The 17,613-nt window shown below is 43.5% G+C and overlaps 1 protein-coding gene across 2 annotated transcripts in view; it reads left to right on the forward strand.

The window, feature by feature from the left end:
* The window catches only part of MAP3K5 (mitogen-activated protein kinase kinase kinase 5), a 295,259-nt gene that overhangs the window by 254,396 nt on the left and 23,250 nt on the right, over window positions 1-17,613 (forward strand). For both annotated transcript variants that reach the window (XM_069725964.1, XM_069725965.1), the window contains exons 21-22: window positions 1,977-1,997; window positions 14,861-15,038. In XM_069725964.1, coding sequence (XP_069582065.1) covers window positions 1,977-1,997; window positions 14,861-15,038 — 199 coding nt within the window. The remainder of the gene's footprint in view (window positions 1-1,976; window positions 1,998-14,860; window positions 15,039-17,613) is intronic.

Consider the following 17,613-nt stretch of genomic DNA (forward strand, 5'->3'; position numbering starts at 1 on the left):
CAGATTATATCTCCTCTAATCAGCAAACCAGTGCTCTATTTATTTATTTTTCTTTCTTATATAGCACCATAAATTTTATCTCACTTTACAGACATCATCATTGTCCCCATTGGGGCTCTCACAATCTAAAGACATGCTGATAGGGAATTTAGAGTGTGGCAGTAAGCCAGGGGAACCCACACTAGCATAGGAACAACACACAATCCCTTTGCAGATGTTCTCTTTGGTGGGAAGTGAACCCAGAACCCCAGTGCTTCAAAGCAACAGTGCTAACCAATGAGACATGATTATCACAATAATTTAGTTTATAATTAAAGAGGTACCGTTAGATTTAGTGGTGCTCCTCATTTCCCCACTGCAGAGTTGCTTCGTCTATTCAATTCTATAAACATTCATCAATGTAAATACATGAAGGCCCCAATTTGTTAAAAAAGTTAATCAAGGGCGTACTCTTTCGTTGGAATGGTAAACTGTACTGCCTTATCTTGTGTATGGGCATTTGATAAAAGGCATATGGTAAAAATATTCCAGTTTTGGAAATAAAGTGTTCTGAGTGTCTGCTGGTCATGTGATGGATACGCTGTTGCACAACCAATTCCAGGAGCAGTATTTGTTAGAATTAAGGCTACTTTCACACTAGCGTTTTTTGCAATACGTCGCAATGTGTCGTTTATGGGAAAAAACGCATCCTGCAAAGTTGTTTGCAGGATGCGTTTTTGCCCCATAGATTAACATTAGCGACGCATTGCCACACGTCGCAACCGTCGTGCGATGGTTGCGCCGTGTTGTGGCGGACCGCCAGGAGCAAAAAACGCTACATGTAATGTTTTTTGCTGCCGACGGACTGCTTTTTCCGACCGCGCATACGCGGCCGGAACTCCTCCCCCACCTCCCCGCACCTCACAATGGGGCAGCAGATGCGATGACAATCTGCATCCGCTGCACCCGTTGTGCGACGCAAACAACGCTAGCGTCGGTAACCTCGGCCCGACGCACTGCGACGGGCCGAGCCCGACACTAGTGTTAAAGTAGCCTAAGGCCCCGATTCATTAAGACATGCATTTAATACCTCAGTCATAATAAAAAGCATGCAGGAGTAAGATTTACCAAATTCATCAGGAGGCACACTTAATAAATTCGGCACATCATATCGGTGGTGTGCACCTAGCCAAAAAGGTGTAAGAGACGGTGCCACCTTTCCTGCATGACATGCAGGCGTAGCCACACCCTGCCGCCTCCCAGGCCCCGTGCACTTCAGCAGAGCTGCTTCAAACTGGCGTGAAAGCACCTAAAGTCGCAAAATTTTTGCACAACTGTGCACAAAAATTTTGCAACTGTTAAGTGTTTTACAACAGATGTATATGCTCCAATGTCCTTTAATGAGCCATCCTAGGGGAACCAAGGTTAAGCGAACGGCCTTGTTAATGCCAATTAAAGGAATACACAATCATGACTACCTTAACCTTACAATGTCCCCACATTGGACATACAGCCAGCTGAACGTACCTCCACAATAATTAACATAGGATCATATTGTAAATGGTTCTCGAGTAGTGATGAGCGAATATACTCGTTACTCAAGATTTCTCGAGCACGCTCGGGGGTCCTCTGAGTATTTTTTAGTGCTCGGAGATTTAGTTTTTCTTGCTGCAGCTGAATGATTTACATCTGTTAGCCAGCATAAGTACATGTGGGGATTCCCTAGCAACCAAGCAACCCCCACATGTATTTATGCTGGTTAACAGATGTAAATCATTCAGCTGCTGCGCAGAAAACTAAATCTCCAAGCACTAAAAAATAATCGGAGGACCCCCGAGCGTGCTCGAGAAATTTCGAGTAACGAGTATATTCACTCATCACTATTCTCGAGTTGTGATTAATACGGACAACTGATATCAGTTAATTATAAATAATTATCTTACATAATCTAACAATATTAATATTTTAACCCTTCATTTTTTCTTCTCTCCTTACAGTCCTTTCTCCTGGATCAAATGGTAAGACTTTGCTCCATCACACTTTACTATACCCATGGGTATAATTTACAAAAACTGCCATTGCATTTAATGTTTTATAAATAACATGCACAATTAATATTAATTCGTCCACCATTCTAATCTGTGTAAAAATAAGGAAATAAAAAAGGATCGTGACAGGCACAGTGTTAAGGGGCATCAGTAAACCTATTTGATATGTATTGCTATTCTCCATACTGTATATGTACAACTGAGTGTGCAGTGGACGAGAGCACAATCTAAGGCCGGGTTCACACTTGCGTTTGGCTGGTCTGCATATGGCTGCGTACTACCTCCGTTAAGCTCCGCCTACATGCACATGCATCCTGCGTACCTATCATTGGATACGCAGGGACATGCATTGTATGCGTCCGCATGCGACATTTTGACGTGCGCGCCGAATGAATTTTCTTGCTGTCGGTGGGCACGTTACAACACATGTCCCTGCGTACCCAATGTTAAAGGGAACCTGTCACCCCCCCAGGCGTTTGTAACTAAAAGAGCCACCTTGTGCAGCACTAATGCTGCATTCTGACAAAGTGGCTCTTTTAGTTCTTGTTCCTGGCACTGCTGCAATAATCGTTTTTGTAATTTGTCCCTCATACCTTGAAATCGCCATGGGGGCAGGTGTTATGATCTGGTAATTCAGTACCACAATGGACATAGAAGTCAGAGCACATACAATGACCTGACAATAACCCAAAAACATAGAACGAGCTCTGAGACGTGGGAACTCTGCTGACCGCAATCCCTAATCCTCTCCAACCACACTAGAGGCAGCCGTGGATTGCGCCTAACGCTCCCTATGCAACTCGGCACAGCCTGAGAAACTAGCTAGCCTGAAGATAGAAAATAAGCCTACCTTGCCTCAGAGAAATACCCCAAAGGAAAAGGCAGCCCCCACATATAATGACTGTGAGTTAAGATGAAAAGACAAACGTAGAGATGAAATAGATTTAGCAAAGTGAGGCCCAACTTTCTGAACAGAGCGAGGATAGGAAAGGTAACTTTGCGGTCAACACAAAACCCTACAAACAACCACGCAAAGGGGGCAAAAAGACCCTCCGTACCGAACTAACGGCACGGAGGTACACCCTCTGCGTCCCAGAGCTTCCAGCAAGCAAGAGAAAACAAAAAGCAAGCTGGACAGAAAAAAAACAGCAAACAAAAAGCAAAAGCGGAACTTAGCTAAGCAGAGCAGCAGGCCACAGGAACGATCCAGGAGGAAACAGGTCCAATACTAGAACATTGACTGGAGGCCAGGATCAAAGCACTAGGTGGAGTTAAATAGAGCAGCACCTAACGACTTCACCACATCACCTGAGGAAGGAAACTCAGAAGCCGCACTACCACTCTCCTCCACCAACGGAAGCTCACAGAGAGAATCAGCCGAAGTACCACTTGTGACCACAGGAGGGAGCTCTGCCACAGAATTCACAACAGGCAGGTCTTTCCCCCCTAATCCAGACGCACCACAGCCGTCACTCATGGCCTCCGGGCGCCGCCTCCTCTTCCTTCATTAGTGTCCCCGGCACCTGTGTGCAGGAGATCACAGAGGATACATTTTGTGAGGTAAAATATTTTTTAAAAACAGTCAGTGAAATATTTTACCTCACAAAATTAATCCTCTGTGATCCCCTGCTGTAATGTTAGTATTGTATTTTGCTTCCTTCCCTGCCCAGGAGATGTGGTATGCTCCATACACGGTCAGACACAGTCAATTTTTAAAATGAACTTTCATTCGTGGGAAAACCGGCTTCCTCTGCCTGTAGACATGTCGCGCATCTGCCGCCGGGATCAGCTGAATGATTCACTGCACCTGCGTGTAATTCACGCAGGTATAGTTACTCAGATCGCCGCCATCTTTCTGCAGACAGATAGCGGCGGTCACATTAAAAACTGCGCATATGCTCCTCCTGTACAAAGATGGCAGCAGTCAGTGAATTATTCAGCTGATCCTGGTGGCGGCGTGTTCGCGACTGTGTTCCGGAAGCTGGTGGTACCGCGCAATAGTTTGGTACCAGCAGCCGTTTCCATATTGAGACCCCCATCAATTGGATGTCCCAATATGGCGGTCGGTAAACTTCCTCCGCTTGGAATATTGGGATACGGTGACTTCTGGACAGAACAGCAAATGAAAACATTACAAGGCAATTATATAAATAGATATTTTTGTGCACGTGGCCTGGGCAATAATTCATACAATTAGTCAGAAATTAACAAATTGTAACAGTTGTGTTGCATATAAACTGGCATTAGCCAACATATAAACAGCTCTTGACACTCACAGATTTTAGAATTTAAAGCTGAGCACTACACCTTCCCACCTGCTGATTTTCCATCTATCTCCACACTCCCTTCTCTTTGACAGCTCTGGCTTCATACTACCAGGGAAGGGCAGAGAATTGATCAAAAACAAGTAGGATGGAAGGTGCACTTAAATATTTGGACACACCTGGTATTGCAGTATATAGCATAAGCAATCAAATGAGGACTAAAGCCTAAAGTAAAAAATTACAAATTTCAATCAGTCTCTTTTTTTCCCCTATTAAAACTAAAGAAATTTAAAAAAGCTATTTGGTATGACCATATCTATTAAAGTCCAGTTTCTCAAAATGTTACATTAATTAACTTGGATGTGTAAACGCCGTAAAATAAAAAATCTAAACTCTAGAATCGCAGTTTTCAGTCTACGCAAAAAAATTGCAATAGGAAATGTACAAAACATCTTATCATTTCCATAACAGTATTAATAAAAATGGTGGCTTTCCACACTAAAAACAACCTCTTACACAACTCCATTGGTGAAAAATTAAAATCTTATCGGTCTTGGAAAGTTGTGACACAAGTTAATTTTTTTTATATATATATTTACAAATTTTCTGAATTTTTTTTCAACGGTTAAAAAAACATTAATTGTACTGGCACTAACCTGGAGAATCATATTGCCAGCTCATTTTTACAGCACAATGAATACCATAATAGCATAACAATTACGTTGCACAATTGCATTTTTTTCCACCGTACTTGAATTATATTTTCCATTTTACAGTACATTTGAATAGTAAATTGAATGGTGTCATTCAAAATAGCAACTTGTCCAGCAAAAATAATACCTTATAAGCCTATGTCAACCAAAGAATAACAATGTTATGACTCTTGAAAGAACAAGAGGAAAAAATGTAAGTGCAAAAATAGAAAATTGCCAGGTCCTCAAGGGGTTAATAATCCATAGGACATGTGACCTAAGCAGAAAATTTGCCCAAAATACCAATTTACATTGACTATACAAATGAATAGTAAACAGGTACAGACAATATTCTATGTAAAAACTAGAAGACCAAGTGGACTATCATGCAATAAAGCAGGACATCTGATGTACAAAAAATTAAATTATATCACTATGAGGGAGGGCAGATTGTAAACCACTAAAAAAGTACCAAATATACATAAAATATTTCTCATATCAACTCCTCAACAATCAACCAGTAATTGGGTAGGGCACAAAACCAGCCCCAATCTTGAGAAATTACAGGATTTTATTTTCAAGAACTAGAAAAGTACCGTATCTTAAAAACGTTTCCAATTCTGACAAAATACTATGGTGCTTGAAAGTTTATGAACGTTTCAGAATTTTCCATATTTCTGTGTAAATTTGATAGAAAACTACATCAGATTTTTACATAAGTCCTAAAATTAAAGTGAACCAAATCAAACAAATGAGTAAAAAATATTAGCGTTTTATGAGTGGCAAGTTAGTGAACCTTTGATTTCAGTATTTGGTGTGACCACCTTGTGCAGCAATAACTACATCTAAACGGTTCTGGTAATTGTTGATTGCCTGTCACATCGGCTTGGAGGAACATTGGAGGCCCATTCCTCCATACTAAACAGCTTCACCTCTGTTATTTTAGTGTGTGTGTGGAGGGGGGGGGAGGGGGGGGGTTGTTGCATAGTTTGGACACAGAAGAAACTTGTGAGAGTAGATTATATGGGGTAATTCAACTTTTATCTTCACAGAACATGATGTACATGGGTCAGCTTCTTAAAGGGAGTCTGTCTCCTCATTTTTCGCATATAAGCTGCGGCCACCGCAATTAGGGGCTTATCTACAGCATTACATAATGCTGTAGATAAGCCCCTCCCTCCCCCTCGATGTAACCTGAAAGATAAGAAAAATGAGTTAGATTATACTCACCCAGAGGCGGTCCTGATTCGGTTTGAAATCAAAGGTTTACAAACTTTAATTCAGCATAACAGGAAGTCTGTAGGATCTTTTACGAGAGAGAAAGTAAAACCAAAGTACAACAAGTATATGCATTACATTTAACTAAGCATATAACAGTAACAACATTGCCATCTACTGTCAGAAAAGTGTAAACTCCTCCTGCACACAAATAAGACTGTATTTTTTGCATATCTGCCAACAATTTCCATGAACTGCTTACTTCAGGTCCTTAAACAACATTTCTATTGGATTAAGGTCTTGGCCAATCTAAAACTTTAACTATATTTTTCTTTAATCATACTTTTGTAGAACAACTTGTGATTTGGGTCCTTGTCTTGCTGTATGACACATGTTCTCCTGGGATTCAGCTCAAAGACTGATATCCTGATATTTTGCTTTAGAATTTGATTCTATAATTCAAAATTCATTGTTCTAGAAATTATAGCAAGCCGCCCTGACCCACATATAGCAGAACGGGCTTAAACCATTATGCTACCACCACTGTTTCATAGATGGTATGAGGTTTTTATGCTGTTCTGCAGTGTTTTGGTTTTCTTTCTCTAAACATAATGCTTCTCACTTGCCAAGAACCTGTCAGCATTATTTTGTAAAGTAAAACATGGTTGTAATGACGCTGTAACACAAATTAAGTTGATACATTTAGTGAAGACATTCATTTTGTTGTTTTTTTTAATCACCATCTGAAGTTTTCTTGCTAGTTACATTTAAGTGCACAGGGGCTGGACTGTACAGTAGGTCTTCTCCTCCCTGTCTGTGATATCCAGCCCCTCTGCCTGTCTCTAGGTTTTGAGTGACCTGCCTTCATTGTTTCAAATCTCAGCAGTGACCGTTCATTCCAAGACTGGAGGCAGGCAGAGGGGTTGGGGATTAACGGACAGAGAGAAGACACAGTATACAGTCCAGCCCTTGTGCACCGATATCTAATTAGCAGAAAACTTTAGATGATGATTAGAGAACAACACACTTATTCATCAAAAGTATCAATTTATTTTGTATTACAGTGCCATTACAGCCATGTTTTAACATTACTCTGTTGCATGCAGTGCCACCCATTCTCTAATAAAGGTGTCTTAATCTAGTATATATATGATCTGCTACGTCCTGCTTTTGTATGTTCTAGCATGTTTTTACATTACAAAATCGTGCTGACAGGTTCTTTTTAAACAAAAGAGCTCTGTGCAGGGCCAACGTTGGGGGCAGGCAGCCACATAGGGCCCCAGCCAGTGGCGTCCTGCTAATATCGGCACACCACGCAGCCGCTATGGGGCCCCTGAGTAAGAGGTACCTGATGCTGCCACCTCCGCATTCAACTTACCGGCATCATATATGCCAATACAGTTGAAAGCAGTGATGGAGGAGAGAGCGTCATGTGACACTCCCTCTCCCATCACTCCCTCGCGAGACCGCAAGTCAACATCTCGCGAGACCGCAATGCACTCTTGGGAGCGACTGGCACAGTCTGGCTGCTCCCTACTCCCCTGCAGTCAGTGCCCCCTCTATACTACCCCTCCCCCCAGACATTGGCGCGGGATTTAGATCCAGCTTCGCTGATTGGTCGCACGGGATTTAATCCCGCTTTGCTGACTGGTCGCGCCGGTTGGGCGCGACAAATCAGCAAAGCGGGATTTTAATCCCGCGTGACCAATTAGCGCTATTGGCGCGGGGTTTAAATCCCGCTTCGCTGATTGCTCGCGCCCAGCCGGCGCGACCAATTAGCGCCATTGGCGCGGAATTTAAATCCCGCTTCGCTGATGGCTTGCGACCCATCAGCGACATTGCCGCGGGATTTAACCCCTTCATGACCCAGCCTATTTTGACCTTAAAGACCTTGCCGTTTTTTGCAATTCTGACCAGTGTCCCTTTATGAGGTAATAACTCAGGAACGCTTCAACAGATCCTAGCGGTTCTGAGATTGTTTTTTCGTGACATATTGGGCTTCATGTTAGTGGTAAATTTAGGTCAATAAATTCTGCGTTTATTTGTGATAAAAATGGAAATTTGGCGAAAATTTTGAAAATTTCGCAATTTTCACATTTTGAATTGTTATTCTGTTAAACCAGAGAGATATGTGACACAAAATAGTTAATAAATAACATTTCCCACATGTTTACTTTACATCAGCACAATTTTGGAACCAAAAATTTTTTTTGTTAGGAAGTTATAAGGGTTAAAATTTGACCAGCGATTTGTCATTTTTACAACGAAATTTACAAAACCATTTTTTTTAGGGACCACCTCACATTTGAAGTCAGTTTGAGGGGTCTATATGGCTGAAAATACCCAAAAGTGACACCATTCTAAAAACTGCACCCCTCAAGGTACTCAAAACCACATTCAAGAAGTTTATTAACCCTTCAGGTGCTTCACAGCAGCAGAAGCAACAAGGAAGGAAAAAATGAACATTTAACTTTTTAGTCACAAAAATTATCTTTTAGCAACAATTTTTTTATTTTCCCAATGGTAAAAGGAGAAACTGAACCACGAAAGTTGTTGTCCAATTTGTCCTGAGTACGCTGATACCTCATATGTGGGGGTAAACCACTGTTTGGGCGCACGGCAGGGCTTGGAAGGGAAGGAGCGCCATTTGACTTTTTGAATCAAAAATTGGCTCCACTCTTTAGCGGACACCATGTCACGTTTGGAGAGCACCCGTGTGCCTAAAAATTGGAGCTCCCCCACAAGTGACCCCATTTTGGAAACTAGACCCCCCAAGGAACTTATTTAGATGCCTAGTGAGCACTTTAAACCCTCAGATGCTTCACAAATTGATCTGTAAAAATGAAAAAGTACTTTTTTTTCACAAAAAAATTCTTTTCGCCTCAATTTTTTCATTTTCACATGGGCAGTAGGATAAAATGGATCATAAAATTTGTTGGGCAATTTCTCCCGAGTACGCCGATACCTCATATGTGGGGGTAAACCACTGTTTGGGCACTCGGCAGGGCTCGGAAGGGAAGGCGCGCCATTTGAGTTTTTGAATGGAAAATTAGCTCCAATTGTTAGCGGACACCATGTCGCGTTTGGAGAGCCCCTGTGTGCCTAAACATTGGAGCTCCCCCACAAGTAACCCCATTTTGGAAACTAGACCCCCCAAGGAACTTATCTAGATGCACATTGAGCACTTTAAACCCCCAGGTGCTTCACAGAAGTTTATAACGCAGAGCCATGAAAATAAAAAATAATTTTTCTTTCCTCAAAAATGATTTTTTAGCCTGGAATTTCCTATTTTGCCAAGGATAATAGGAGAAATTGGACCCCAAATATTGTTGTCCAGTTTGTCCTGAGTACGCTGATACCCCATATGTGGGGGTAAACCACTGTTTGGGCGCACGGCAGGGCTCGGAAGGGATGGCATGCCATTTGGCTTTTTAAATGGAAAATTAGCTCCAATCATTAGCGGACACCATGTCACGTTTGGAGAGCCCCTGTGTGCCTAAACATTGGAGATCCCCCAGAAATGACCCAATTTTGGAAACTAGACCCCCAAAGGAACTAATCTAGATGTGTGGTGAGGACTTTGAACCCCCAAGTGCTTCACAGAAGTTTATAACGCAAAGCCATGAAAATAAAAAAAAAATTTTTCTCAAAAATGATCTTTTAGCCTGCAATTTTTTATTTTCCCAAGGGTAATAGGAGAAACTGGACAACAACTTTTGGGGTCAAATTTCTCCTGAGTACGCTGATACCCCATATGTGGGGGTAAATCACTGTTTGGGCACATGCCGGGGCTCGGAAGTGAAGTAGTGACGTTTTGAAATGCAGACTTTGATGGAATGCTCTGTGGGCGTCACGTTGCGTTTGCAGAGCCCCTGATGTGGCTTAACAGTAGAAACCCCCCACAAGTGACCCCATTTTGGAAACTAGACCCCCAAAGGAACTTATCTAGATGTGTGGTGAGCACTTTGAACCCCCAAGTGCTTCATAGAAGTTTATAATGCAGAGCCGTGAAAATAATAAATACGTTTTCTTTCCTCAAAAATAATTATTTAGCCCAGAATTTTTTATTTTCCCAAGGGTAACAGGAGAAATTGGACCCCAATAGTTGTTGTCCAGTTTCTCCTGAGTACGCTGATACCCCATGTGTGGGGGTAAACCACTGTTTGGGCACACGTCGGGGCTCAGAAGGGAAGTAGTGACTTTTGAAATGCAGACTTTGATGGAATGGTCTGCGGGCGTCACATTGCGTTTGCAGAGCCCCTGGTGTGCCTAAACAGTAGAAACCCCCCACAAGTGACCCCATTTTAGAAACTAGACCCCCCAAGGAACTTATCTAGATATGTGGTGAGCACTTTGAACCCCCAAGTGCTTCACAGACGTTTACAACGCAGAGCCGTGAAAATAAAAAATCATTTTTCTTTCCTCAAAAATGATGTTTTAGCAAGCATTTTTTTAGATTCACAAGGGTAACAGGAGAAATTGGACCCCAGTAATTGTTGCGCAGTTTATCCTGAGTACACTGATACCCCATATGTGGGGGTAAACCACTGTTTGGGCACACTTCAGGGCTCGGAAGTGAGGGAGCACCATTTGACTTTTTGAATACGAGATTGGCTGGAATCAATGGTGGCGCCATGTTGCGTTTGGAGACCCCCTGATGTGCCTAAACAGTGGTAACCCCTCAATTCTACCTCCAACACTAACCCCAACACACCCCTAACCCTAATCCCAACTGTAGCCATAACCCTAATCACAACCCTAACCACAACCCTAATTCCAACCCTAACCCTAAGGCTATGTGCCCACGTTGCGGATTCGTGTGAGATATTTCCGCACCATTTTTGAAAAATCCGCGGGTAAAAGGCACTGCGTTTTACCTGCGGATTTTCCGCGGATTTCCAGTGTTTTTTGTGCGGATTTCACCTGCGGATTCCTATTGAGGAACAGGTGTAAAAAGCCGCGGAATCCGCACAAAGAATTGACATACTGCGGAAAATACAACGCAGCGTTTCCGCGCGGTACTTTCTGCACCATGGGCACAGCGGATTTGGTTTTTCATATGTTTACATGGTACTGTAAACCTGATGGAATACTGCTGCGAATCCGCAGCGGCCAATCCGCAGCCAAATCCGCACCGTGTGAACATAGCCTAATTCTAAAGGTATGTGCACACGCTGCGGAAAACGCTGCAGATCCGCAGCAGTTTCCCATGAGTTTACAGTTCAATGTAAACCTACGGGAAACAAAAATCGCTGTACACATGCTGCGGAAAAACTGCACGGAAACGCAGCGGTTTACATTCCGCAGCATGTCACTTCTTTGTGCGGATTCCGCAGCGGTTTTACAACTGCTCAAATAGAAAATCGCAATTGTAAAACCGCAGTGAAATGCGCAGAAAAAAACGCGGTAAATCCGCCATAAATCCGCAGCGGTTTAGCACTGCGGATTTATCAAATCCGCAGCGGAAAAATCCGCAGAGGACCAGAATACGTGTGCACATACCGAAACCCTGCACTATAGTGTTTGTGGGGGGCTGAATTATACAGTGTGGGGGGCTGCATTATACTCTGGGGGCTTTATTATACTGTGTGTGGGGGGCTGCACTATAGTGTTTGTGGGGGGGCTGAATTATACAGTGTGGGGGGCTGCATTATACTGTGTGTGAAGGGGCTGCTCTATAGTGTTTGTGGGAGGCTGCAGTATACTGTGTGTAGGGGCTTCAGTACACTGTGTATGTGGGGGTGCTGCATTATCCTGTGTGTGGGGGGCTGCATTATACTGTGTGGGGGGCTGCATTATACTGTTTGTGTGGGGGGTGCACTATACTGTGTTTGTGGCTCCATTAAACTCTGAGGGGGCAGCTTTATAATCTGTGTGTGGGGGCTGCATTATACTGTGTGTGAGGGCTGAATTATACTGAGTGGGTGGCTGCATTATACTGTTTGTGGGGCTGCAATATACTCTGAAGGGGCTGCATTATACTGTGTGAGATGGCTGCACTATAGTGTTTGTGGGAGGCTGCAGTATACTGTGTGTAGGGGCTTCAGTACACTGTGTATGTGGGGGTGCTGCATTATACTGTGTGTAGGGGGCTGCATTATACTGTGGGGGGGCTGCATTATACGGTTTGTGTGGGGGGTGCACTATACTGTGTTTGTGGCTCCATTAAACTCTGAGGGGGCTGCTTTATACTCTGTGTGTGGGGGACTGCATTATACTGTGTGTGAGGGCTGAATTATACTGTGTGGGTAGCTGCATTATACTGTGCTGTGGGGCAGCATTATACTCTGAAGGGGCTGCATTATACTGTGTGTGGGCATGCATTATACCCTGAGGGGGGCTGCATTATGCTCTTTGAGGGGACTACATTATACTCTGAGGGGGGCTGCAGTATATTCTCAGGGGGCTGCATTGTACTCTACGAGTGGGGCTGCCGTATACTTTCTGAGGGGGGCTACATTATACTCTATCAAGGACCATGGGGAGCGTATTTTACTATATGTAATGACGTTACAGCATAGTGGATATGGGATATCATGAAATCCCATGCCCACTATGTGTGCACAGACGCCCGCAGCTCACCTGCAGAGACTGACATGCGGCGCGTCTCTCCAGACCTCAGCATGTCTATTTATCTTTCGGAGAAACGAGTCTCTGCAAGATGAATTTCAATTGGACACGGTGGATCCGTACGGTTCAGTGACCACATGCGGATTCACCTGCGTTCAATAGCCAGGAGCGCTTTGGATACAGCGCACATGTGCTGTGTCCAAAGCGCTGCCAATTACTGACCGTGTGCACCTACCCCAAAGAGGCCGGGAAACAAGCGTTGAATGACTTTAATATTATCGATCGCGCTTTTTTAGCGGCATGAGGTTAGCGCTTGTAAATACAACTGAAATATTTCTGTGTGATGGTGCAATATGTCAGCATTTTGTGCCCCACTTTAAACTTTTGCCCAGGACCCCACTTTGTTTAAAACTTTGTCTGGCTCTATGTTGGTCTCATCAGTTAACAAAACATTGTTGCAGTAGCCCTCTGGATTGTGCAGTTGACATTTAGCAAACTGTAGATGGGCAGCAATGTTCTTTTAAAGGTACCGTCGCATTTAGCGACGCTGCAGCGATATAGACAACAATGCCGATCGCTGCAGCGTCGCTGTTTAGGTCGTTGTGTGGTCGCTGGAGAGCTGTCACACAGACAGCTCTCCAGCGACCAACGATGCCAAAGTCCCCGGGTAACCAGGGTAAACATTGGGTTACTAAGCGCAGGGCCGCGCTTAGTAACCCGATGTTTACTCTTGTTACCATTGTAAAAGTTAAAAAAAACAAACAGTACATACTTACATTCCGGTGTCTGTCGCGTCCCCCGGCGTCGGCTTCCCTGCACTGTGTCAGCGCCGGACGACCGTAAAGTAGAGCACAGCGGTGACATCACCGCTTTGCTCTGCTTTACGGCCGGCCGGCGCTGACAGTCAGTGCGGGAAGCTGACGCCGGGGGACGTGACCGACACCGGAATGTAAGTATGTACTGTTTGTTTTTTTTAACTTTTACAATGGTAACAAGGGTAAACATCGGGTTACTAAGCGCGGCCCCGCGCTTAGTAACCCAATATTTACCCTGGTTACCAGTGAACACATCGCTAGATCGGCGTCACACACGCCGATCCAGCGATGACAGCGGGTGATCAGCGACCAAAAAAAAGGTCCTGATTATTCCCAGCGACCAACAATCTCCAAGCAGGGGCCTGATCGTTGGTCGCTGTCACACATAACGATTTTGTTAACGATATCGTTGCTACGTCACAAAAAGCAACGATATCGTTAACGAAATCGTTGTGTGAAGGTACCTTAAGAGAGCAATGGCTTTCCTTGTAATCCTGTTATGTACGCCATTGTTGTTCAGTATACTCCTAATGGTGGAACATTAACACTAGCCAAAAGTGAAAGAGGCTTTTAGTTACTTGGAGTTTTCCTTTGCTTCCTTTGTCACCTTGAGCACTATTTATATGCATTGCTATTGGAGTAATCTGTGTTGGTCAATCATTCCTGGTGGTGGCAGTCATGGTCTTGACTTTTGTCCATTTGTACCCAATCTGTCTGACTGTGAATTGGTGGAGTCTGAAATCTTTAGATTTGGTTTTGTAACCTTTTCAGGCCTAATGAGCATCAGCAACTCTTTGTAGGTCCTCAGAAATCTGCTTTGTTCGTAACATGATACACTTTCACAAGCGTACTGTGAAAATCAGACCTTGAGTCTTGTTTTTTCATAAAACAGGTCACGCGCTCACACCTGATTGTCATTCCATTGAATGAAAATACTAGACTATAATTTCACCTTCAAATTTGCTAATCCAATAATCTTAATAATTATGACCAATTTGATTTTGTTCTTTTTAATCTACGTTTTTGATTTGTGTGAAAATCTGATGTATTTTAGGTCAAATTTATGCAGATGTGTGGATAATTCTGAAGGGTTCAAAAACTTTCAAGAACTTCTCTATTTTGTATGAATTGGAAACCATTGCTTTTCTTCTGCACCAACTTTTGTGGTGTATTCTATTTTAGTGACCCTTTTCTAGTGGAGTCACAGTATCATTGTTAGTTCATATAAATGGGCTATTTTATATGTTGCATGTGTTCTCATCCCTCTTTTGCAGAATATCTGAGGAGTATATCATTGCCTGTACCAGTGATGGTGGAAGATACAAGTAGCAGCAGTGAATATGGATCAGTATCACCAGATACAGACCTTAGATCAGAACCTTTTGCCTTTACATCAAGAACAAAATCATGTGTTGAAAAAGAGTCTAAAATCAAACGAGGTTTTTTCCTAGGGTGAGTTCATATTTCCACTTTTACGGCATTCTGTTTTATTGGATTTTGCATTCATCCAGCTTGTTTTATAAAGTTTGTGTCTGTAAAAGCTAAAATATAGCCCAAAGTGACAGCTTGTGAAGTTAAAATGGTTCCATGTGTAAGTACGGTCCTCTTTTTTAGTAAATTGAAGAGAACCTGTCAGGTCCCTCAAACCCAGCAGCATTCAATTATTTATCAGATAATTCCCTGCCGCTTATGCAAATCTAATCTCATGCATGTCACTCATTTCTAAACGTCACTGCGTCTCTAAAGCTGGGTATATGCTTCCCAGCTTCAGAGCCGCACACTGCACATGACCAGAAGCCATTCTTTAAACTTCCAGTCATGCGCAGAGCACCTTTTATCTGGGTATAGGCTTCACGGCTTGAGAGGCGTACACTGCGCATGTCTGAAAATGGGGACATTATAAATTATTTTTTAAACCTAATTTGACCAGAAAAATTTTATACAGGGATGGTTAGGCAGGTAATTTACTGATATATAAGTGAATGCTGCTGGGTTGGAGGGCGTGGGGAACCTGACTGGCTCCCTTTAAAAGTAATAACTACAAGTTTACCAATGATGTATGTTTCAATTGAAGAGCTATTGCCATTGCTGTGGATTGTTGTGCTTATTTTTGTAAATGCAATACTTGTAAAACAGCCATGTGAGACGACCCTTTTGAATTAGCTTCTCAGAAACTTACAGTAAGCAATCACTGTTATTTATAGAAAATACTGACAAGATGACTGTTTACTACCAGTTTCTCAGAAGCTAAAGGAACCAAACTTCATGCATTTCTTGTTGCCAACTGAAAAGAGAAATACAAATGGCAAAATTTGTAAGTAAATCTACTATATAATTGTCTAAGGGTCACTTCCATCTGCCTGTCTTTCTGTCTGTCTTTCTGTCTGTTACAGATATTCATTGGTCGCGGCCTCTGTCTGTCATGGAAATCCAAGTCGCGGCAAAACAGCCACGACCAATCAGCGACGGGCACAGTCTGGAAGGAAATGGCTGCTCCTTCCTCCCCGCAGTCAGTGCCCGGCGCCCGCATATTCCCCTCCAGTCAGCGCTCACACAGGGTTAATGGCAGTGTTGACCGTGGTGTAACGCACTCAGTTAACGCTGCTATTAACCCTGTGTTACCAACTTTTTTACTATTCATGCTGCCTATGCAGCATGAATAGTAAAAAGATCTAATGTTAAAAATAATTAAAAAAAATAAAAAATAGTTATATACCCGGTGGCCCCCGGATCGAAGCGGTTACCGACGCGCCTCGCGACGCCCCGGTGACCGCTCCATGCATTGTGGTCTCATGAGATGATAACGTGCGGTCTCGTGAGGCCACTACGTCATCATCTCGTGAGACCGCAATGCACTCTTCAGACCGAAACGCACGAGGAGCGTCGGTAACCGCTTTGATCCGGGGGGCCAATGGAGGGTGAGTATACAACTATTTTTTATTTTAATTATTTTTTTTAACAGGGATATGGTGCCCACATTGCTATAGACTGCGTGGGCTGTGCAATATACTACATGGACTGTGCAATATACTACATGGATTGTGCAATATAGTACGTGGGCTTTGCAATATACTACATGGACTGTGCAATATACTACGCGGGCTGTGCAATATACAACGTGGGCTGTGCAATGTACTACGCGGGCTGCGCAATATACAGCGTGGGCTGCGCAGTATACAATGTGGGCTGCGCAATATACTACGTGGGCTGGGCAATATACAACATGGGCTGGGCAATATACTACATGGGCTGAGCAATATACAACGTGGGCTGCACAATGTACTACGTGGACTGGGCAGTATACTACATGGGCTGGGCAATAGACTACATGGGCTGTGCAATATACAACGTGGGCTGCGCAATGTACTGCGTGGGCTGCGCAATATACTATGTGGCTGGGCAATATATTACGTGGCTGGGCAATATACTACGTGGCTGGGCAATATACTACGTGGCTGGGCAATATACAACGTGGGCTGTGCAATATACTAAGTGGGCTGCGCAATATACTAAGTGGGCTGCGCAATATACTAAGTGGGCTGCGCAATATACTAAGTGGGCTGCGCAATATACTAAGTGGGCTGCGCAATATACTAAGTGGGCTGCGCAATATACTAAGTGGGCTGCGCAATATACTAAGTGAAACACAACGAAATACTTCCGGGACATAGTGCGCCGGCGCATGCGCACTAAGGCTTTTCGGCTTTGCCCGCAGTTGGGCAAAGCATACTGCGCGTGCACAAGGCAAGATTACCTTGCGCAGGCGTGTACTTCAAAGGACACAGCATGAACTTCAACCCAATATTGCGGCCAGCATGCAGCCAGCGGGTAAGGAAAGGGTGAATCAAACACCCGAAAACACCGCCCATATGACCGCAAACCTGTCCCGCCAAATTCAGGTGACAGGTTCCCTTTAAGATCTATGGGCCAGGCATAGATCTCCCTGAGAATCTGCCTCCAAAGCACATGTTAAATGAAAGGGGCTTAATATCTGTTGTCACTGTGCTGTGTGTGATTATAACTAACA

Source organism: Ranitomeya imitator, chromosome 5, assembly GCF_032444005.1.
Source record: "Ranitomeya imitator isolate aRanImi1 chromosome 5, aRanImi1.pri, whole genome shotgun sequence".
Classification (NCBI taxonomy): domain Eukaryota; kingdom Metazoa; phylum Chordata; class Amphibia; order Anura; family Dendrobatidae; genus Ranitomeya; species Ranitomeya imitator.